This window comes from Podarcis liolepis (assembly GCF_965112155.1).
Source record: "Podarcis liolepis genome assembly, chromosome: 12".
Taxonomy (NCBI): domain Eukaryota; kingdom Metazoa; phylum Chordata; class Lepidosauria; order Squamata; family Lacertidae; genus Podarcis; species Podarcis liolepis.
This window is the reverse complement of record NC_139563.1, coordinates 41,237,665-41,262,198: the sequence shown is the minus strand read 5'-3', so window position 1 is coordinate 41,262,198 and position 24,534 is coordinate 41,237,665. Positions and strand designations below refer to the sequence as shown.

Genomic DNA, 24,534 nt, shown 5'->3' with positions numbered 1-24,534 from the left:
TCTCTGCTGTCGTTTGTAAAGGGGATGAATAGCCCTTTTTTTAAAAAAAAAGATGTACACAAACAAGCTATAGAAATACTTGCATACCTGCCCAGAATGAAAGGGTGTTCAGGATGGAGGAAAAGGGACTGAGAGAACCCAATGAATTCCTTCAAATTTTGCCCACTGGTGTGGACAGCAAGCCATAAAACATTGTGACTGAAAAAGATGGGGAGGGTGTGGATACACGCCCGTCAATTGCACACCTAGAAAAATCTGGTAAGGGTGAGCCATTTACAAACGCTCCATTCTCACAGGGCAGGCCTCTCGCATCCTGTGTATAATAATAGTGAATTCGTACTTTGATTCTGCATATTTTTGTGGCCAAAATCTGTGCACGAGATGGAGGCATCAGAAGCCTTGGGAGAACCCTGAGATTTGCAAAAGTGGAGGGGGGTGAAAACATTTTTTGGGGGAAATTAGGGGTAGTGAGGAGTGAGAATGTTTAGCGGGCATGAAATGCTGTCTGCTATATTGGGTTGAGGGACAGAAAATGGGAGGAGATGGAATGGAGAAAAGGGCATGGCCAGCTGAAACGCTAATCAGGAGTAGTTAACGCTGCGACTTTTTGTTGCAGATCCAACTTGTTTGTTTTATGTTGCCCATCGTGGAGTAATGGGACCAGATTTTCACAAGTGAGAGCCAAGCCCACATAAAAAGCAGTCAGGGTTTGGCTTAAGTGCTTAAGCAAGCAGTTGCTCTCCTGTAGGGCAGCGTAGGTGAGAAAAAGAGCCACTCTTTAATAATAAGTCATTTATAAAGGGTTCGTTTATTAGCCACTCTTCAGCATAAGATTCCCAGGGGAGTGAACAGTTTTAAGTAGTAGCAGGTACAATAGAAGTCCATATAAAACATTAAAAGCAAAAAAAAAGAAAAGAAAAAAAGGCAGCAGCCATAAAATCAATTGGATCCAGTAAAACAAGTGTTAAAAACAGTTAATAAAGCATGCTGGAATACCTGAGCAAATAAAAGTCCTCTCTTATACTGAAATGGCATAAAAGATGAGCTGGTTTGGAAGAGATACTCCTTTCTGCAATCACAAGAGGTCTTTCCCCAGTCACCACCCTCCTGACTTCAGATGGTGCTTCCAATGAAGAATGAAGTATTTGCACAGAAGGTCTTTCAATAAGGTCCCAAACAATTACTTTCTAAGTAATGCCCATCACTTTCTTTGGTGCCCAGATGATGAAAGCACCAGGTAAATTATGTCCCAATTAGCAACCTAGCATTTTGTCCTAGCTGGAGTTTCCAGGAAATCTTCAATGACAACCCTAAGTATCATGTATTGCAGTAGTCCAGCCAAGACGCCAACGTGTGCCTAAGCTGTCTAGGAGACATCACAGAGGGTGTGCCAGTCTTCAACAACAAATAGAAGGCAGCTTAGAGGTGTCCTGTTAAATAACTTGCTTTTTGCGTTTTCAGATTTCAGTAAAGCCTGCCTTGCTGACATTCCAGGATTGTTGGTTTAGTCTTCTCATTTCTTGGAACACCCTTTCAGAATGCAACTTCTCAGTGTGCTTTGGCTCTTCCTGTGAATTTACCTCTAGTAGCCCAAGAGGGTGAAGATTTCAACATTCTAAACTGATTAAAATATATGCCAGTTGGATTTTTTAAAAAGTGTCTTTCCTTGTTCAAGTGGTCATCAAAAATCTTTACTATGTACCTAGTGAGTGTGACTGGAAAAGAATATCATCACTTACAGATTGAATTGGTTGCCATTTTCTGGGAGTGACCAAATTCTTGCTGTATTCTGCTAGAAACTTGCAAGGTTGTCTGTTGCAGTTGAGAACTACAGTTCCACCTCCTCCAGATCCTGTTAGCAGTTTTTCTAATGATACCAAGCCTTGAGTTGTGATCTACTTTGCTTTCCCTTTTATTCTGTTAAGCTTTAAAGAAATCCCCTCTATTTGAAAGTGGTCCTTATTTAGGTATGTGTTGTCCCCGCCTGTTTAACAGTTTCATTCAAAGCATTGTACCAAATTCCTTTTGTTCCATTCTTCATGTTCCAATAGTGTTGCAGATGATGATTTATTTGTTCTGAGTGGAAAAATACAGGATTGGAGTTTGAATCTATCTATCTATCTATCTATCTATCTATCTATCTATCTATCTATCTATCTATCTATCTATCTATCATCTATCTATCATCTATCTATCCTCTATCTATCTATCTATCTATCTATCATCTGTCTATCATCTATCTATCTATCTATCTATCTATCTATCTATCTATCTATCTATCTATCTATCTATCTCTATCTATCTATCTATCTATCTATCTATCATCTATCTAATCATCTATCTATCTATCTATCTATCTGTATCTATCTATCTATCCATTCATCTAGCTAGCTAGCTAGCTCAGTGTTGCATTCCACATTTTCAATGATCCCACATCTCAATATCTTAAAAAAAAGTCGCCTCAAGTGACGTTTGTACTACATGATGGAATTCTCAAAGCATGAGACACAAGCAGCATAAAAACTCAGATTCCAGTATGTTGGAACTTAGGAAAATCCTATACGCACAACTGTTCTATCTCACCCATGTCACTCAGCCTCAAGAACCAGTGGCGCTCCTCTTTTTCCTCTCTGCCAAATTGTTCTGCTCCACCGGAAGAGCGGGACATAACACAGGCGGCTTTGGATATATGTTGAATTTGCAACAAAGCAGCGACACTGTCCTATATATGGAATGTTGACCAATTCATACTGTGGGCCAATTCATAGAATCGTGGAATTGTAGAGCTGGAAGGGACCTCTGAGGATCGACTAGTCCAACCCCCCCCCCCCCCGCGACGCAGTTTTCCCTTATGGGGATAGAACTTGCAACCTTGGCATTATCAGTACTGTGCTCTAACCAGCTGAGAAGTCCAGTAGTTTATACTTCCAGATCAGCGAACAAGTGCTGAAATCTCCATTCTTAATTGTCTGAATTGGCTCTCAGGGTCAAGACGGTTCTGATATGTTCTGCTGTTCAGTTTGCTGCTCTCCTTACAGTTCTGGTCCTTGGTGAAAATGCATGTATGAAGTGGGAAAGAGCCACGTAAGTAAGGAAGGTGCAGTATACTCCTGTTGCTTCCTAACAAGTCTACTGTCTGCTTCCTTAAAAGGTAAAGGGACCCCTGACCATTACGTCCAGTCGTGACCGACTCTGGGGTTGTGGCGCTCATCTCACTTTACTGCCCGAGGGAGCCAGCGTATAGCTTCCGGGTCATGTGGCCAGCATGACTAAGCCGCTTCTGGCAAACCAGAGCAGTGCACGGAAACACCGTTTACCTTCCCGCCAGAGCGGTACCTAATTATCTACTTGCACTTTGACGTGCTTTCAAACTGCTAGGTTGGTAGGAGCAGGGACTGAGCGACGGGAGCTCATCCCGTTGCGGGGATTTGAACCGCCGACCTTCTGATCGGCAAGTCCTAGGCTCTGTGGTTTAACCCACAGCGCCACCCGCTGTAAACCAGAGGTTTTACTGAGAACCCCAAAATGCAAACCAACAATGCAAAGCTGCCACTTTAAAATGCCAGCGCCATTTTGGGCTGCATTTAGAGAATTATCCTTTCCGAGACACAGGAAATAATGGCACTGCTTCGCTCGGCACTCGCTTAAGATCTCATTTGGTCTACTCTGTTCCGCTAACTTGGAAACAACTCCTTTTAAGAATTATTCAGAGGCTAAAAGCAGCTGGAGGAAGTGGGGTTGTTTACAATAGAGAAAACAGGGTGTACTGACGCTTCTCAACTATTTAGAATGCCTGCTCAATAATACATCAGCACTAATGGCTTGAAACCTCAGGCAGGTTGTTCCAATGACAAACTGTTAAGGAAGTTCCGATTGCAAAAGGCAGTTAAAAGCAGGTGATCAAACCTTTAGTGTATCTGCAAAAAGGTGTGACAGATGAATGTGTTAGATGTGAGACTGACAGCCTTCAAAAGGCCCCGAGGTTTAACTACGCAAACCATTCAGTGCTTCCAGTGTTATTTTTGGCACAATGTCGGTTTGCGCAAAAGGGAGTCACTGTGGCCTGAAGTGTTATATGTAACTCTATAACTATCGTCTGTGCGCTCAAGATTTAGCAGTCGAGTTCTATATTCACAGCTTTGAATGTCTTAAGATGCTGTCCAGAAGCAGAAGCAATCAGGAGCTGTGAGCCCAGCAGGGGTACATCGCCCTTACAGATAACCCATACCAGTTTTCCCAAGGCAAGGGAGAATTGTATGAAAATGACACTGCTTTGGAGTTGATGTTTGGAAGAGCTTTAAATATAGAGCTTACAGGTTTTTAAGAGTATCAGGGCAGTTTTGCAGCAGGGATCAGTTCATAGCATTTCCTTCCTCTGCTGGCTCAAATTCTGGATTTGGTCTATCAAGCTTTTGCTGTCTCGACTTCAGAGCTGTGCTCCTCCTATACAATTCCTCCTCTTCCTCTCACTACTGCTTATGGGATCTTTCGTAGAGCCAGCTGCCAAATTCAAAAGCCTCCCATTAGAGCTCTCCCCCACCCCAGACCATGGATGTGCTCTCGAGCCTTGCATATTTACACCATGCAACAGGAATACTAATGCCCAGTTAGTCCAAAACGAAGAAAGTGACAGCATATCTGACAGAGGCACACAGTCAAAGCAAATTCCCTGATAGGCCTGTGCTGTTGTTAAAAAATTTCAGTCATTTTAATAATTTCTCTGTACTGCTTTTTATTGGTTTCTGAATGCTTCTTTGTCATCGTACACTTCCCTGGTATTTTATGAGAGGGCTAAATACTCTCAGGCAGTGCTTTTCCCCCTAAATAAATAAATAAATGCTTAGGGGTACTCTCATTTTCCGATTCATATTGAAATACTGCCCCTCAATGAGGCCAAAATTAAGATTCATAAAATGTTTAGGGGTCTGCGTCCCCCCCAGGAAAAAAACCACTGCTTTCAGGCATAAACAAACCATTTCTAAAAAGAACATGTGCAGAGTTGGAGACCCTGCGCCTTATTGCCTTTAGATTATAAACTTTGATGTAAAGGTGTAACCCGGGGAGGGGGCAGGGAGGCTGTGGCCCCTGGGCGTATATTTTGGGGGGGCGCAATTAGGCGCCCCATGACAGGCACAGAGCCCTGGCAGGTGGGTTGGTCTAGTGGGCAGGTGGATGGAGGCAGCGGGCAAGGAGTCTGTTGGGGGTGGGCTCAGTTCACCCTCTGTATGGGCTCTGCATGCGCCCCCCTGGTGACTGCCCCCACCCCAGCTGCCCAGTCCACCAGGGGGCACAACACTTGCCTACCCCAGGCGTCAGCAACTTATATGACACCACTAATTTGCAGTGTGGTGTTTTTCTGTCAGAATATACAGTGGCACCTTGGTTCTCAAACGCCTTGGTACTCAGACAACTTAGAACCTGAACGCTGCAAACCCAGAAGTAAGTGTTCTGGTTTGCAAACTTTTTTCGAAAGCCAAACGTGCTCCGTTTTGAGTGTTATGCTGAAATTTGCCCGCTTTTGCTATTTATTTTGCGTTTTTGTGGCTTTTTTGTTTCGTTTTTCTGACTGTGTGGAACCCAGTTCAGCTACTGATTGATTGGTTGTGTGACTGCAGTACACTGTTTTTTGCTTTCATTTTATGGATCGGATCAATGGTCTTGTTAGATAGTAAAATTCATGTTAAATTGCTGTTTTAGCGGTTGTTTTTAAAAATCTGGAGCGGATTAATCCGTTTTAAATTACAGTGGTACCTTGGGTTTCAGATGCTTCAGGTTACATACGCTTCAGGTTACAGACTCCACTAACCCAGAAATAATACCTCGGGTCAAGAACTTTGCTTCAGGGTGAGAACAGGGCGGCAGCAAGAGGCCCCATTAGCTAAAGTGGGGATTCAGGTTAAGAACAGTTTTAGGTTAAGAACAGACCTCCGGAACGAATTGAGTTCTTAACCCGAGGTACCACTGTACTTTCTATGGGAAAGCACACCTTGGTTTTGGAACAGACTTCCGGAATGGATTAAGTTTAAGAACCAAGGTACCACTGTACTAACCTTTATTTCAATTAGACAGAAGGAGAGGTGGGGGGTTTTTTGTACATATTTTTATTAGCACAGTAACAAATGCAGACTTAGGTAGCCCACAACATACAACCAATCCACTGAGTGACTCCTATTTCACGCCTTACAGTTAAACAGCTTAAGGTATTTCACTACAGGTTGCCCTAAGTCCTAGTTAAAACCTTTTGTTTTCACAAAGGTTAACTTGGCATAGAAAAATGAATATACATGAACTACTTCCCCTGTTCTAGGTGAGGCAACCAAACAGCCACCCCCCCCCCATAATTCAAACCAATGAGATGGCTGATTTTTAAAAGGGGTCTGTTAAATACCAAATTCTCCCACCTCCCATGGGGGGAAAAGAAAATATTCCCAACATCTTTTTACAAAATAAAACCAAACTAAAAGAGAAGAAGCATATAGCGAGTCTTCTTGAAAGAACTTTTACATAAATGCCAAATATTTGTACCTGTACAAAATTAAGCTGTTTTTAATCTTTTACCTATCACAAGTTAACCAAACACCCGTTTCCTCCCCCCCCCGCCCCTCCAATTGCCAAAGTAGTTTACATTCTTCTTGGTGCTATAATTCAGAGCTACTATTGCTGAACTAATGACAGTCTTTAAAATATGCTATTCCCCATTCTAGCTGACTACTGTAGCAAGATACCTTAAGTTACAACAACAAAATCTTAGGAAATAAAAGACTGAATAAAATCTGTTATAGAAATACCCTACTCTTTTCTCAGTTCCTCCCCTCCCCCCCGTGTCTCCCCCCCCTTCAAAATCATAAGCAGCTCTTTCCATCACAGACGATTTAACGCAAGGGTTGGAGAAAAATTCCAGTTTATGTAGCATATCTCTTCGTCCACTGTCTGGCCATTCTGTCATGCTCTGCTCTGTTAGTCATATATTGAGTAGCAATACTTCCAACCAGGGGGTCAGCTGAAAAGGAAGAAAGAAAATTCGAGCTCATCATTGATCTTTGGGGCAGGGAAAAAAAAGGAAATATCACAAGAGAAGAAGTTAAATCCACTGGGGACTCCGAAAACCACCTGTTCAGTGACTGAACTGAAGTTTGAGTTGCAATTATTATTATTTTAGTATTTATACCCCGCCCATCTGGCTGGGTTTCTCCAGCCACATGTAGGGTCTACTGAACCCTGGAAACTTATTTCTTAGTAATTATGCATAAGAACAGGCTGTTGGTGTTTCTACAGATACAGCACACCTCTAATATTCATTCAAAACAAAAAAGAATTGCACCTCGAAAGAAGGAAACTTCTCGTATTCTTACACACATAAGAATATGTTTTTTTCCCCAGATTCTTTTGCTGCTTCTCAGTCCATGGACCATTTTATGTATTGTATCAAACATGTTCAACTCTTGTCACTGTGAATTTAGAATTCTAAATTTAGAATTGTTTGGAATATTTCAGATTCTAAATATGCGTATTTCAGATTCTGCAGTCAGATTTTTCTATGCATATACAGTGGTACCTCTGGATGCGAACGGGTTCCATCCCGGAGCCCCGTTCGCATCCTGAAGCGAACGCAACCCGCGTCGGCGCGGGTCACGATTCACTGCTTCCGCGCATGACATCATTTTGAGTGTCTGTGCATGCGCGAGCGGCAAAGCCCGGAAGTAACGCGCTCCATTACCTCCAGGTCGCCGTGGAACACAACCCGAAAATGCTCAACCCAAAGCTACTTCAACTGTAGTCAGTGCTTTCTCCCCCCGTAAAAAAATGTTTAGGGGTACTCTCATTTTAACTCAAGAAAATCACCGTTTTATAGTTCAAATTGAGAAGAATAAATACAGTAAATGGACAATAGTATGAAGATTCACAAAATGTTTAGGGGTATGCGTACCCCCAGAAGAAAAAAACACTACTTGTCAAGAAAGTGGTTCCTAATACAGTAAAGTGGGTAAGTCATGGCAAATGTTGATGTTAAAATGATTTGATGGATGCCAAAGCGAAAGATGAATGTCTTCCACGTGGAACTGTTCCATCAGAATTCATCAGCTGCATCTACACACCTGTTTTACTTGAATAAACCCAAAGCAGTATTTGTGTAACTGATCTGAAGGTAGAACCATGTATGCATACATTCTGAAAAGCATGCGTGGAACAATGTAAGTTATTCAGTCTGAAGCCAATTTGCAAAAAAACGGAAACTCTCTCTCTCTCTATATATATAAATATAATGAAAAAAGAAGCTCTGAAGCTAATCCTGCTGCAGAACAGAGATTCTCTCGCCCACTGCCCCGTTTTGGCTGCCTTACCAGGGTTGCAGTCTGTGAGAAGTGAGCAGATGGAAAGGAGGACTTTAGAAATGGTTAACGCTGGACTCCAGTTGTCTTTTAAGATGTCCAGGCAAATCACCCCTTGGCTGTTAATGTTACAGTGATAGATTCTTGTCCGAAAGGTAACCTGCAAGAGAAAAAAGAAAAGAGACACACAAATCAATGGTTATAGCCTCTTCAACTCAAAAATGACCCAGCCATAAATAGCTTTCTGTCTGGGATTTTCCAGACAAGCCCTCTAGCATTTCTCTCATTAGAACTCAAGCACCAAGTTTGTCAGTGATGGTGACTATCATATTGCCTATATATATATATATATATATATATATATATATATATATGCTTTCGTAGATTTTCACGGGTACAGGAATGCAGGTTTTGGTGTCTTCGGGTGTCTTCCCGTGTAAGAGTTGGGGTGTCTAGGCGACATTTCGACGAGGTCTCACTCGTCATCTTCAGGCTGGTGCTTTCGGCTTCTTGTTACTGGAACAGAGCCAGTAACAAGAAGCCGAAAGCACCAGCCTGAAGATGACGAGTGAGACCTCGTCGAAATGTCGCCTAGACACCCCAACTCTTACACGGGAAGACACCCGAAGACACCAAAACCTGCATATATATATATATATATATATATATATATATATATATATATATATGCTTTCGTAGATTTTCACGGGTACAGGAATGCAGGTTTTGGTGTCTTCGGGTGTCTTCCCGTGTAAGAGTTGGGGTGTCTAGGCGAGTGAGACCTCGTCGAAACGTCGCCTAGACACCCCAACTCTTACACGGGAAGACACCCGAAGACACCAAAACCTGCATATATATATATATATATGTATGTTGCTGCTGCTCACAGAGGCATTCTCTTTTTAATGTCCTGCTATAGCCTTTAGTCCTAAGACCAAGGACTAAAAAAAAATCCAAGTTCCATGATATGTCCAAGTTTATCTCAACAAAGCACTATCAGTTCTTAGATTTTACATTCATGGGTGAGTGAATATAGTTAAAATGATTTATATGGTGCTGGAGGAGACTCTTGAGTGTCTCATGGACTGCAAGAAGATCAAACTTTCTTAAGGAAATCAGCCCTGAGTGCTCATTGGAAGGACAGATCCTGAAGCTGAGGCTCCAATACTTTGGCCACCTCATGAGAAGAGAAGACTCCCTGGAAAAGACCCTGATGTTGGGAAAGATGGAGGGCACAAGGAGAAGGGGACGACAGAGGACGAGATGGTTGGACAGTGTTCTCGAAGCTACCAGCATGAGTTTGACCAAACTGTGGAAGGCAGTGGAAGACAGGAGTGCCTGGCATGCTCTGGTCCATGGGGTCACGAAGAGTCGGACATGACTAAACAACAACAACAAAATACAGGGGCTACCGCTTGCCATCTCAACTAATTATTTCTACCAAACTGACACAATGACAGGCTGTTGTTGTTTTTTGGAGGTCTGCTAAAAGACACAAGAATTTCATATCCTAAAAAGCAGATGCCTACACAGCAGGGTGAATTTCATTTCCTGCCGACCTATCATTCTGTTTCCCCTAATCTTTCAAGCACTTAAGATGGAGGTGCTCTGAACAGCCCCAGGCAAGATGATTCTCACTTGAGCTCTCCCATATGCATCCATTTATGAGCAAAACTATTTTAAGAGTGTTTTTTCTTTCTTTTAGGGGGTGGCAGGAAAGTTTTTTACCCCTTGACCACTGTAGCAGCAAGGGCTAAATGGAGGACGCTGGCCCTTGTACGAATCACTAATCTGTCTTGATCTATTGTTAAAAACGGAATGTCATCTTCAAAGTTAGATTAGAAGGCATTTCCACACTGCTTTGGCTACTGAGTTAATAAGACTTGTCTTTTAGTAAATTACAAAAAAAGGGGGTGGGGGGGAACATGCTTCCCCAAAATAATAATGGGTGTACAATCAACTTAAGCATCTCTTAACATACATCTGTTTGGACCCGATGTGTGTGGCATTTCTGAACTTGCTAAAATGGTTAATTTCTTCAAAGTTACACTTATTCTCTCAATATCACCCCACCTGGCTTTGAGAAGAATCATAACACACCGACTCCTCAGTCCCTTCATACTCAGCCTCAGCCAAAAGTATTACAGCAAATTCGTTGCTACTGTTCTGATAGTCCTGCTTTGCTGGAAGCACTGGAATTTGGAGTCTACTCTTAATACACCTATATTGGGAGCTGTAAAGTAAATTTGGGGTGACTGGAAAGATGCCAAATGAAGAATCAACCTCGCATAGGCCAGGCTGTGAATTCCCCCTGGCTCACTTGGTGCCTGGGTTCATTCTGAGCAACCGGCCCTAAATAAAATGGGAAGACAGGAAACTAATGCCAGTGTACTGGAAGAAGCAAAGATCACCAGTGCCGAAGCGATGATTCTTCAACATCAACTTTGTTGGGCTGGTCATGTTGTGTGGATGCCTGATTATCGCCTTCCAAAGCAACTACTCTATTCTGAACTTAAAAATGGAAACCGTAATGCCAGTGGTCAACAAAAAAGGTTTAAAGACTTTCTCAAGGCAAAGCAAATCTAAGGTTACAAACACCTTGCGTTACAAACACTTTGGGTTACAGACTCCGCTAACCCGGAAGTAGTACCTCGGGTTACGAACTTTACCTCAGGATGAGAACAGAAATAATGCGCTGGAGGTGCGGCGGCGGCAGCAGCGGGAGGCCCCATTAGCTAAAGTGGTACCTCAGGTTAAGAACAGTTTCAGGTTAAGAACGGACCTCCAGAACGAATTAAGTTCATAACCAGAGGTACCACTGTATAAACACTGACAACTGGGAAATGTTGGCCTGCAGGCGCTCCAATTGGAAAACAGCCTTTACCAAAGGTGTCATGGACTTTGAAGACACTCGAACTCAGGACGCAAGGGATAAACGTGCTAAGAGGAAGGCACGCTTGGCAAATCCACACCGTGATCAACTCCCACCCAGAACCCAATGTCCCCACTGTGGAAGGACGTGTGGATCCAGAATTGGCCTCCACAGTCACTTACGGACTCATTGTTAAAACCGTGTTTATGGAAGACAATCTTGCTCGGCTACGAGTTTTCGCCAAAGGAGGAGAAGAAATAAAATACACACAACTTGGATTTGACATGTTGCATTAGTGCTTCATTAAGTGACTGGCTTTTATGTGCTTTGAAAGCCTGGCTCTCTAACCTATATAAAATTACTGGGTAACAGAATGTCTACAATCAGCATCTGAAGAGTGAGAAAATCCCAGACCGCAACTTATTTTCCAGGGAAAGTCCTGGGTCTACAGAAGCCGTCCTGGTTTCTGATTTGATCCCGGAATGTCCCACTTTTCCTTAGGACACCTCTGTTTTCATTGGAGAAATGTTAGCCGCTTTGGAGTTATGTAACCCCCGAGCCAAGGAAATAAGTAACTGTACAAGCTTTAGAAGACATCTGAAGGCAGCCCTGTATAGGGAACGTTTTTTAAAAATGTTTTATTATATGTTGGAAGCTACCCAGAATAGATAATGATGGTGACTGAATGGAACACCCCTATTTTCATCTGAGAATTGTTGGAGGGTTATGTATTTATTACAAGTTATAAATGGGAAATAGTTACAATAAGTGCTTCTAAAATTCATGATTTTGTGACTGCAATACATGCAAATGTTGATGAAGTCTCTGGTTTCCTGCTATCCCCTACTTTACTGAAAAATCCCCAAACTTTACTGAAATACAGACCCTGCCCGCATGGATCTCTGCTAAAGTGATTACTGAACTCTGCTCCAAATAGTGAAATTAAGTTTCATGTTTTGAACCCCGTATAATTTACAGAGCTATTACTAGTCTAATGGTTTTATCACCAGTGTGAGAACTATTATTCTTCCTTGGAAACTAATTAGAATAGTCACAAGAATAAGGCCGAGCATCAACATTAATGGCGAGCTGCTGCCCTCTTGTGCCAACCGTCTTTATTACATCAGATTTACACAGGCTTAAAAGGTGCACTGGGATTGCTACAGCAATAATCTATCATTACTTTCCTCGGTTTCCGAGGCCGCAGAAGAACAACCATGTAATTTACAGTGCACCTATGCACCACGTGCCTCCTGCAGACAGTTGCCTGATTAAAGAACAGAAATTGGTAACCTTTTGCCACAAATGTCAATGTCCACGGGAGAATTTCTCATTAGACATTTCAAGCGCACTTTTCATTTTATCTGTCACATTTTACCACATTCTTCCTCTGGGGACTCGAGAGCAGGATACATGACTTAATTTGTGCTCTTGTTTCTGAAGCAGCTACTCTACATAGGGATGACAAAGTACAGAAATTGGAAGGCTGGGTAGCAAAGCGTCTGCCCACAAAAGGAACACTTGGCTCCTGCAGAAAAACTTGTGTGTGGACTCAGACTGAGGCTTAGACATCACACAAATGTTGTTGTTGTTTAGTCGTGTCCGACTCTTCGTGACCCCATGGACCAGAGCACGCCAGGCACTCCTGTCTTCCACTGCCTTCCACAGTTTGGTCAAACTCATGCTGGTAGCTTCGAGAATACTGTCCAACCATCTCGTCCTCTGTCGTCCCCTTCTCCTTGTGCCCTCCATCTTTCACAACATCAGGGTCTTTTCCAGGGAGTCTTCTCTTCTCATGAGGTGGCCAAAGTATTGGAGCCTCAGCTTCAGGATCTGTCCTTCCAGTGAGCACTCAGGGCTGATTTCCTTCAGAATGCATAGGTTTGATCTTCTTGCAGTCCATGGGACTCTCAAGAGTCTCCTCCAGCACCATAATTCAAAAGCATCAATTCTTCGGCGATCAGCCTTCTTTATGGTCCAGCTCTCACTTCCATACATCACTACTGGGAAAACCATAGCTTTAACTATACGGACCTTTGTTGGCAAGGTGATGTCTCTGCTTTTTAAGATGCTGTCTAGGTTTGTCATTGCTTTTCTCCCAAGAAGCAGGCATCTTTTAATTTCGTGACTGCTGTCACCATCTGCAGTGATCATGGAGCCCAAGAAAGTAAAATCTCTCACTGCCTCCATTTCTTCCTCTTCTATTTGCCAGGAGGTGATGGGATCAGTCACACAAATACACATGCCTAAAAGTATACATCTGTATCTGTATCTCTGTATCTATATATGACAGGTTGCATTGAATTTGGAGCACTCAGCAGATTCCTGTCTTAAGATGATTGTGATCTGCTGAATCTGGGATCCCTGCCAGTCACACCAGCTGCTGCAAAGGTGGAGGGAAGAAGAAAAGTACCGTATTGGCTCGAATATGCAGCAAATAAGCTGCACCTTTAAAACTGAAGGGGGGAAAGAAAAAAAGTCAATACCTGTACAACTTCGGGGGGGGGGGGGGAGCCGCGCTGCCTTGCTGCCCGTAAGGTTGTGAATGTAAGCTGCACTTTAACTTTTCATGGTCAGAATTTGGGGGGGGGGGAGTGTGGCTTATATTCGTGCCAATACGGTAGTATGAGGAGCAGAATTGGGTGGGTAGTAAAAATCTTGTTTGTTTCCCTCTCCCCTCCACTAACTGCATGAATGACGCCTGGTTTGCAATAAGTGGAGAAGTGTTATGTAACTCCAAACTCATCAGTGGAAAAAGCCTTGAGCTTTTGTGGAGTGATATTAAAGCACTCATGTCTCTCCTACTTCTGCATCCACCCACACCCCAAGAAAAAGCCCCTGTAAAAAAGGTGTATGACCGTCTGTGTGGAGGGTGTGTGTATACTGTTACATGCGTATGCCTGTAACACAATTTGGGTTTCCTTAAAACCTTAAGGGCTTGCTTGAACAGATGCCAGGAGTAGTCTACTCAAACATATGCCTGGGGGTAATGTGCAATACATGCAGCATGAAACTAAACTGGATGACGTCGTCTGGAATAAGTCTCCCAGAAACTGCATTAACTGCACAAAAGTATTTTTATACACTACAATGAAGTTGTCAGATATCCAGAAAGTTCTTATCATGGTCCAGTCCCCTGGCTAACTTTGATTCTGGATGTATTGTGTCCAAGAACAGAATAGCTCAACTCTGCCGAGATCTCCAGCACTCAAAACATACCTCCAATATCTCTCCCATTGGGATAGCTCAGTCAGTAAAGCATGAGTCTCTTAACCTCAGGGATGTGGGTTTGAGCCCCACTTTGGGCAAAAGATTTCTACAATTCTAAGAAGGTAGTTTACCTGTCTGCAGAGGTGAGCAGGGGCGGCACATCCCATTTCACTGCTTGCCACCCCCGCCCCCACTGGCAAAGAGTTTCAGGAGGGCAAGATCTCACCCAAAATTGGCTCTGGTGACGGGGTGCCGTCCTGGAGACTTCTGTCACCTGAGGTGCCAACCTCCCCCTGCCTAATGGCTACACCGGCCCTGGAGGTGAGGCAGCAAAGCTGTTATTCAGGAGCAGCAGAGAAGATAAAAGTAATTAAGTAATATGGGTTGGATCCAGCCTGAACGCAGGTTATCCGGCCACGATAAGGAAATTTTGTCCATGGTATGATTATTTTCCACCTAGTCCTTTTGACACTTTGGCACACCCTCTTTGCAAAATTTGACCATTCCAAAATGCAGACGCGCTTTCACTCTCGCAAGATGGAATGTACTGACTTCGGCTGTACTCGAGGGTCGCTTTCAAAAAAATTCCCCTGGGGAAATGGTTATTTCCATGTGGAGATGACAGTATTGAGTCAGTGGCTCATGTGCTTCTGGCCTGCCCTCCTTCTAAAGATTTGAGGAGTGAGGTTATTACCCCTCTACTATTGTCCATGTCGGGGATGTGGGTGGTGCTGTGGGTTAAACCACTGAGCCTAGGGCTTGCCGATCAGAAGGTTGGCGGTTCGAATCCCCGCAATGGGGTGAGCTCCCATTGCTCGGTCCCTGCTCCTGCCAACCTAGCAGTTCGAAAGCACGTCAAAGTGCAAGTAGATAAATAGGTACCACTCTGGCGGGAAGGTAAATGGCGTTTCCGTGCGCTGCTCTGGTTTGCCAGAAGCGGCTTAGTCATGCTGGCCACATGACCCGGAAGCTGTACGCCGGCTCCCTCGGCCAATAAAGCAAGATGAGCGCCGCAACCCCAGAGTCGGCCTTTACCTATTGTCCATGCCAGGTCACTCAACATTGCTACTGTGTCCTTCCTTCTAGCAGATCAAGATGATCAGGTGCCAGCAAAAACTGCAAGGTTTTTAGTGGGGGCAATTAGAATAAGATATATTATTTGATTATTGATGTAAACCCACAAAATGTATTTCCTAGAGCAAACTAAGGCCCGGGGGCCGGATCTGGCCCAATTGCCTTCTAAATCTGGCCCGCGGACGGTCCGGGAATCAGTGCGTTTTTACATGAGTAGAATGTGTCCTTTTATTTAAAATGCATCTCTGGGTTATCTGTGGGGCATAGGAATTCATTCATATTTTTTTTCAAGATATAGTCCGGCCTGAGGTCTGAGGAACAGTGGACCGGTCCCCTGCTGAAAAAGTTTGCTGACCCCTGTCCTAGAGTTAAGTATTTACCTCTATCTTCAGTATGTTTTATTTTATTGCTAGTGGCTGATACAAATAAAAATTATTCTGCTTTAAAATTTTGATCCACCAGAGCAACTTCTCATTTATTGCCATGATAGTTTAACACTGATTTGGTCTCAAATTCTCAGTGTTCGTATAGAAAACACACGGTGTCTTTCACAAACATATTTTGTAACCCGCACAAGGCCAGCGTAGGCCACAATACAGAAATGTCTGACCCCCCCTTTAAGGAAAATGGTTGCTGGTTGACCCAGAGATGGAGCAGGACGGGGGAATCAGCTACATTACTAAAGAAAAAGGGATTTGAATGCGTTATAAACATGCAACACCAGATGGCGCCAGAGAGCAGGAAATTTTAAAGCACCGTTTTCCATAGAGATTTTTTCTTTTGTTAAAACGATCAAATTTCTAGCCACACACAGAAATAACAAGGATATAGTTTGAATGCTTTGCCTGTAGATTTATAAATCATTGCAGTTGTTGTTTAAGGGATTGTTATTTTGATTGGAGTGTAACTGAAATTAATAAGATTTTAGAACGAAGAAATAAAGTAAATCATCAAACCATCAATTTTTATACACGGGGGGGGGCCACCTAAATTCTATAATTCTATGCCTAAATTCTATAATTTGGCATCTGAATGATTGTTATTAGTAATTGTATTATAATTTGGCATTGTTATAATGAAACTATGACTGGATTATTGTAACTGAAAACTAATTAAAATTATTATAAAAAATAAAACCATCTAATTTCTTCCTTATGTATAGCGTTTTCCCCCTGTGTTTAGATCCACCCAGGGTCCACTCATTTGGATTAGAGTCAGGAGATACAAGGCTTAAGCAGGGGTAATTAAACCATTTGTTCAAAATTTACTTATTTCTGTCTTGAGACTCAGCTAGATTAGTAACGAAAAAACACTTTATATGAATTATAACACGGTGACACCCGATGGCGCTGTGGAGTCTTGTCTTTTGCCAACGGGATTTCCCTTTATGAAGTTTACAACATGTTTAACTGAATCACTTTTTTAATGTGTCTAGATCCAACCTTGGTTTCTGAAGTATGGTAACATCCCTGGAAGGTTGCAGAAGGCCGAGGAAAAATCTACACAGAATACGATTTCAATGTCACACATAGAATACTTCCCATCTCACGCAGCAGAAGACATTTGTGTGAGAATTTAAGAATCCCGATTTAGAACAAATTGGGGTCGGGGGGAGAATACAGCAAAGATTATAACCCAGTATTTCGTTATACCACGAGGACACCAGACAACATTAATAAAATTAGGATTAACTAAAAATTTAAAGGCCTTTTGCTAAATTAGGTCTTTCTTAACTGAGTAAATTATTTATCGAGTGCTGTGTTTTATTGACCAGGCAACTGCATTTTCAAAGGCAATTAACAAGATACATCGTTTTAGAGCGCAGCTATTTCAGAGTTTTTGAAGAAGCTTGGGATCCTAATAGAGGAAGCGCGCTGTTTAAATGCTTTTTATAGCACTATTGTAAACAACAGTTTAAAAATAAAATGAAAAACAAGAGTTCAGAGCATTTGAAAGGGTTTTTTTTAAAAAAATAAAAATAAAAATGATAAAAATCATTTTTGTGAAATATCAGTGAACATGTTTTAGAGGCGAAAACTGAATAGAAAGATTACAAAAGTAGTCAACAGCAACAAGTTATTGCTGTCTGTAAGGAACATATAAGCAGTTTTTGTCTGACTTGAACTATGGAACTGGATCTTTGCTTGCCAAACCTACTGGAATTATAGAAAATATGTCTTCCAAAAGGTGAGATACATTAGTGAATAAGACAGCAGAGAATATATATTAAGCCACAATGGAAATAATAAATGGGAAAATACCGGAATGTGAGGGTAGCGAAGTACTTTGTAGTTATACAAGGCTAAATCCATCTTTGCTGTTGAAGCAAAGAGTAAGAAAACACAAAACAAAATGGCACTTCACGGGTAATCTACTATCTCAAAACACCTTCATGCTGTCATGGTCCCACTTTCTCCGATATGGCAGGCGAAGGGTACAATGGTCCTGTGTGAGTGTATGGAGGCGGTTGGAGGATGGATGGCGGCTAACAGATTCAGGTTTAATCCTGACAAGACAGTACTGTTTTGGGGGGACGGGGTGGGTGGGACTCCCGGGTCCTGAATGGGGCAACTGTGCCCCTGAAGGACCAGGTGTGCAGCCTGGAAGTCACTGTGGACTCACAGCTGTCCATGGAGGCGCAGGTCAATTCTGTGTCCAGGGCAGCTGTTTACCAGCTCCATCTGGTACACGGGCTGAGACCCTACCTGCCTGCAGACTGTCTTGCCAGAGTGGTGCATGCTCTGGTTATCTCCCGCTTGGACTACTGCAATGCGCTTTACGTGGGGCTACCTTTGAAGGTGACCCGGAAACTACAACTAATCCAGAATGCGGCAGCTAGACTGGTGTCTGGGAGTGGCCACTGAGACTATATAACACCGGTTCTGAGAGATCTGCATTGGCTCTCAGTACGTTTCCGAGGACAATTCAAAGTGATGGTGCTGACCTTTAAAGCCCTAAACGGCCTCGGTCCTGTATACCTGAAGAAGCATCTCCACTCGGATATTGAGGTCCAGCTCGAAGGGCCTTCTAGCGGTTCCCTCCCTGCAAGAAGTAGGTTACAAGGAACCAGGCAGAGGGCCTTCTTGGTAGTGGCGCCCGCCCTGTGGAACACCCTCCCATCAGATATCAAGGAAATAAACTATCTGACAAATGTCAGACATCTGAAGGCAGCCCTGTTTAGGGAAGTTTTTAATGTTTGATGTTTGATTATGTTTTAAATATTCTGTTGGGAGCCACTCAGATTGGCTGGGGAAACCCAGCCAGATGGGCGGGGTATAAATAATAAATAAATTATTTCTTCTTATTATTATTATTACTACATCCCTGCCTTCCCGAAGACAGCACCTGCGGCCACCGCAAACTCTTATGGGACCCCCTCCAGTCACATGAGCCCGCACGCCACATTTTTTGTTTAGGTGTATTGTAAGGAAAGAGGTGGCCTTCAGCCACTCACTCACTTTCTCAGAATGCCCTCTGATCCCCAGAGATATTATGGGTATGGCTCTGAATACCTGTTTACCATGAATCACAAGTGGGAGCATCGCACACTGGAAGCAAACATTAACTGTGCATCGCATTTCTTACCTTTGGAGGCTTGAAAGGGTATTCTGGTGTAAATGTGATATCGAGGAAGAAAACTCCGCCTTCGTATACTGAGCCCGGAGGTCCTAAGATAGTCGATCTCCATTCATAGATGTTGTCACCCTTGGGGCCAGCACTGTGAAGTCACAAGGGGGGAAAGGAGACCTTTACAGAGATTTGCCTCCAATATTTAAGAAAAACAGTTCGATTTCTGCAAAGGATATGCAGGATATAAAAGTAAGGCTGTAATACAGGCAATGACAACAGTGTAGGGCACGGCTTGAGGGAAGATTTCATCTAAGCAGATTTTAGCTGTGGTGATGTTGAGGATGGAAGAGCAGGGAAATATTGCTGCTCCCATGGGTGCAGTCAGGATTTATGTTGGGGGGGGGGCAGAACCAAGCTGTTAGTTAAGTATTCTTATTTATTGACTTAATTTGGGGGAGGCAGCTGCCCCCCCACCACGCTCATGGCTCCTCCTTCAAAGTAAGTGAAAGGCACAGGGACAAATGATTTAAGTATTCAGCAGCACACACCATCAGTAAAACATACAATTTTCAGAAGTTTTGCTTTATGGGATAGAGAACTATTACTTTCTATGTGAACAGATAATACAAAACAACAAAACTTCTCTATTTTCCCCGAGAGAACAAAAATGAACACCCAATACGATTTTTCCCAAGCCAATAAATAACAGAACAGCGAAGAAAACAAACAAAAAGCCCAAACCTACTAACTGCCAGATCCTAAACCTCTTAAGAAATTAAAATACTACCTAAGGAGCAAATAGGAGGCTTGGCAATTTTGCTTCCGCTGAGTACATACTATCCTAGAAAGTTATCGTTGTTGCCGCTGAATTTATGAATTGCCTTTCACATATGTACCAAATAAATTAACGAGTATACAATTTTTAAAAAATTAAATACACCCATTCCTCAGGATAGGCTTAAAATCGGAATCCATGCTAATGGGTTCACTGTATTAAGATGCAAGCTGATAAATTTTTAGGCATTTGAAGCGGTAAATTAGTGAGCAAAGCTTTTCCCAGCAAGGGATGTAATAACGATGGGAATTCACATTCTGGATTTCCTCCCATCACATAAAGACACTGCCATCCCTTGTCATTGGCACAGGAAGACAGAGGCCAAGTAACAACAACAAATTGTTGATTGGTTGCATTTCTTTCCTATGTAGCATGATGGAACTCAGGGAGGAATGGGGTTTCTGTGTAAGCACTGACCAAACCAAGCAATATTGGTGCTTCATGCACCTTCATCATCAAAATCATTGATTTATACCCAGCCCATCTGGCTGGGTTTCCCCAGCCACTCTGGGCGGCTTCCAACAAAGTATTAAAAATACAATAAAACATCAAACGTTAAAAACTTCACTAAACAGGGATGCCTTCAGATGTCTTCTAAAAGTCAGATAGTTGTTTATATCCTTGACATCTGATGGGAGGGCGTTCCACACAGGCGGGCGCCACTACCGAGAAGACTCTCTGCCTGGTTTCCTGTAGCTTTGCTTCTCGCAGTGAGGGAACCCCCAGAAGGCCCTCAGAGCTGGACCTCAGTGTCCAGGCTGAATGATGGGGGTGGAGATACTCCTTCAGGTATACTGGGCTGAGGCCATTTAGGGCTTTAAGGGTCAGCACCACCACTCTGAATTGTGCTCAGAAACGTACTGGGAGCCAATGTAGGTCTTTCAGGACCGGTGTTATGTGGTCTCAGCAGCCACTCCCAGTCACCAGTCTAGCTGCCGCATTCTGGATTAGTTGTAGTTTCCGGGTCACCTTCAAAGGTAGCCTCATGTTGAGCGCATTACAGTAGTCCAAGTCGGAGTTAACTAGAACATGTGCCACTCTGGCAAGACAGTCTGGGGGCAGGTAGGGTCTCAGCCTGCGTCCCAGATGGAGCTGGAAGACAGCTGCCCTGGACACAGAATTGACCTGCGCCTCCATGGACAGCTGTGAGTCCACAATGACTCCCAGGCTGCGCACCTGGTCTTTCAGGGACACAATTACCCCATTCAGGACCAGGGAGTTCTTCAGACTTGACTATGGACCAAGAGTACTTTATAGAGGAAGTATGAGGAGAGCTGCAAGGCAGAAGCCAACTTACAAGCTGAACATACATTTTTGAAATGGAACACAACAGCTAAGAGACAGTCACACCTTGGGTTACAGACGCTTCACTTTGCGTGTTTTCGGGTTGCGCACCGAACTGAACCCGGAAGTACCAGAACAGATTACTTCCGGGTTTTGGCACTCACGCATGCGCAGAAGCACTAAATTACGCTCTGCGCATGCACAGAAACACCAAATCACGATCCGCGCATGTGCTGACACGGCACTGCGGGTTGCAAACGTGCCTCCCGCATGGATTACAATCGCAACCCGAGTATCCACTGTACTTTACTTTCAATAGCCTTCCCTCTCTAGAAAACTTCACAGTGAAATCAAACTTGGAACATCAACAGTCCTTTTCCCATGTACCCCAAAGACTCATGATACTCCGCATCTCTCCGTTAATTATTTCTCTGCGTCTTGTTCCAGATCTATATACTCTCTGAAGTTACTGGAGATGTAATGGGCTGTAAACATTACTTTACTTGCACGATCAGCCTTGACAGACACCAGGGCTAAGCTGTGTAAACTTATTGAGAAACAGCTCTCTTGAGTACCCTTAGCCAACAGTCCAAGGAATCGTGTAAATGGAATCCTGCTGAATACTACTACCATTGCCTCAAACTGAATTAGGGAACTATCTCCCGATGGAACTACAGCGTGGAACAAGTATTTGCGATTCATTAATACCATTCCAGTGCAGCTACATGAAAGCTGGGACTGTCAACAGGATCTCTTAACTTAATGCACAAGGGAACTTGGCTAACCCCTCCCCATGTTGTCACTTTTCTGTGGACCTGTTTTAGACAGTTTCTAGTTGCCAAAAGCAAAGCATTCCCAACTGAATAATGTTACTGCAATAAATATCGTCAATAATCTCTCACATCCAAATCAGAGTTGATCGTGCATGCCTGCTCCATTTCCGAAAAGCGGGAGATCCACGGTGGCCATAAAAAGGAATATATATATATATATATATATATATATATATATATATATATATATATATATATATGAGATATATATGATTTTATATATATGAGATATATATGATTTTACAAGCATAGAATTATAACAATACCAAATGAATATCCACAACTGGAATACTGTATTACCTCTCCACAGCGCGTTAAAATCAAATCAGACAACAAAAAGAAACTGAGAAATCAGAGTTCAAATCCATAATCATCTACACATTTAGCAGGTATATTTTGATGAAAGTTCTTCAGTTGCAAATGGGAGTATGGGCTATCTATGTAGCAAAGCATTAAAAATACTCTGCATGCTGAACAAACTATTTCTCATCAAAATGAGCAATGAATAAGGGTCTGTCTGTTTTGCCTAGTTCCTATCTATCATCCACATAAAATTTATGACTTCAAACTTAAAAATGAAAAGAATGGAATAGGGATATGTATATATGGACATACCATGGAGAACAACTAATATTCACATTTAAAGCTATCAAGGCATTTAACTTTTTTGTTACAAACACTTTTAGCATAGGTGAGGAAACCTTTTTTTCTGTTGCGGGCTACAGAATTGGGGGCCACATGTTGGAGATGTCCAGTGCTGAAGCCAAAAGTGGGAGGAGAACCCCACTTTCTCTCTCTGCCCCTCTCTTTCCCCCCATTCCCCACCCCCAGCACCCGCATGGAATTAGCCTGCCCGTTGTACTCGGGCCGAAGACTGCTCACCCTTTAATGAAATAGCTGCTTTATTGAAAAAAGCAATAGTATTTCCGCTGAGTGTCACCAGGCTATCTGTATCAGACACATTAAAATGACACCGTAGGTGAGGCATTACAGATATTCTGGTAAATCCATGCAGATAATCCATTTCACATGAGATTATGTAGACACATGAATACAAAATTATACCTTTAGGAGCTTCAGTCATTACACTCAAGTTAAGCTGAATGTGCCATACTATCACATTTCTATCAAGCTGTCAAACACATGGCCAACTTAGGGAAAACTAAAGTATTAAAGCCAAAAAAAGAAAGCTAACGTTCATTGTACTTTACGGCAGCTGTCAAATATTCTCTATAGAGCTTGTGACTTTTTGTGGGGGAGGGGGGAATATTTCAGATTTATTTATTCTGGCATTTACACCTTGCCTTTGTATGAAGAATCATATTCAAGGCACAATATATATATGAACCTGTGTTTAGCTATGACAAACAACCACTTAGTGCATATTAGGTATAAATAACACCTGAGCATGAATGTCATGTGCTTTATTCTGGATCAATACCATTCCTGAGAGGGATGGCTATGTGGCCTTGATAAAAGTGAACTACATATTTATGCATTTTTTTGTATTATTTTTGGCCAAACCACATTCACTATTAACTTCCGTGAGCACATACGAGAAACCATCCCTAGGATTTGCATCTTCTATGCAACTTGCAACATGACTATCACTGGAGGCCAGAAAACCTTGACAAGATGGATGGGCCCCTCCCTGAGTACAAATACAGATATTCCTGATTGTACAGTGGTACCTTGGTTTACAACCATAATCTGTTCCGGAGGTCCATTTGTAAACCAAAACAGGTTGTAACCCAAGGCACACTTTCGCCAATGGGACCTCCATAAAAAAATTGTTCGTAATTAAAAAAAAGGGTTTTAATCCAAAAAAAGGTTGCAAACTGGGACACGCACTTCCGGGTTTGACGGGTTTGTAATCCAAAACGTTTGCAAACCAAGGTACCACTGTATTGTAATTTTATTCTGCTCTTCAGTTGAAAACTGGCTCTGGACGTAGCTAAGAGCATATAAAATCAAACCACAAAAGAAGCCCCTAAAATAAAAAAAAACAGCTCAGGGAAAGGTTCTCAGGAGGTCTGGATGATGGAGGTACCTGAACTTATCTATCTTCCCTATCTCCAAGGATAACAGCCTTGAGAGCTGACACTTGTTTGAGACGTACGGGCAGACTTTCAGCAGACCTGGGTTTAGGAACAACAGAGAGGTGCCTGTGAAAGGTCTTGCTGCTTACCTCCCACCTTAGATTTCACAAATCATGAAATCTGAGCTGGCATGAAGCCTATTCGTGTACAGATGTGAGGAGGAGGAACCAGTTTCCAGTTGTTCTTCTTCTAACTCATCGTCCACAACAGGTTTTGCGCTGGCAAGCTCTGAGCCACAATTTGCCAGCTTTTTCAGCGTTGTGTGTTTTACGTCTGTTTTGATTCTACAGTGTTTCACAGCCAAAACCTCATGGAGTTACGATAAAGAACCTGACCAGCCTGGATGGGTCAAAATGATGCCTTATGGCCATTAATTGCAAAACACCTTGCTTGAAAACAGTAATTAAACACCGATAGGATTTTGTTC

General features: G+C 42.8%; 1 protein-coding gene across 2 annotated transcripts in view; it reads right to left on the bottom strand.

The window, feature by feature from the left end:
• Window positions 1-6,884: 6,884 nt before the first annotated feature.
• LOC310689972 (ubiquitin-conjugating enzyme E2 E1) overlaps window positions 6,885-24,534 on the bottom strand; it is a 57,515-nt gene continuing 39,865 nt past the window's right edge. For both annotated transcript variants that reach the window (XM_083468614.1, XM_083468615.1), the window contains exons 4-6: window positions 19,072-19,204; window positions 8,343-8,490; window positions 6,885-7,000 (exon numbers count right to left, since the gene is read on the bottom strand). In XM_083468614.1, coding sequence (XP_083324740.1) covers window positions 6,903-7,000; window positions 8,343-8,490; window positions 19,072-19,204 — 379 coding nt within the window. In that variant the 3' untranslated portion in view covers window positions 6,885-6,902. The remainder of the gene's footprint in view (window positions 7,001-8,342; window positions 8,491-19,071; window positions 19,205-24,534) is intronic.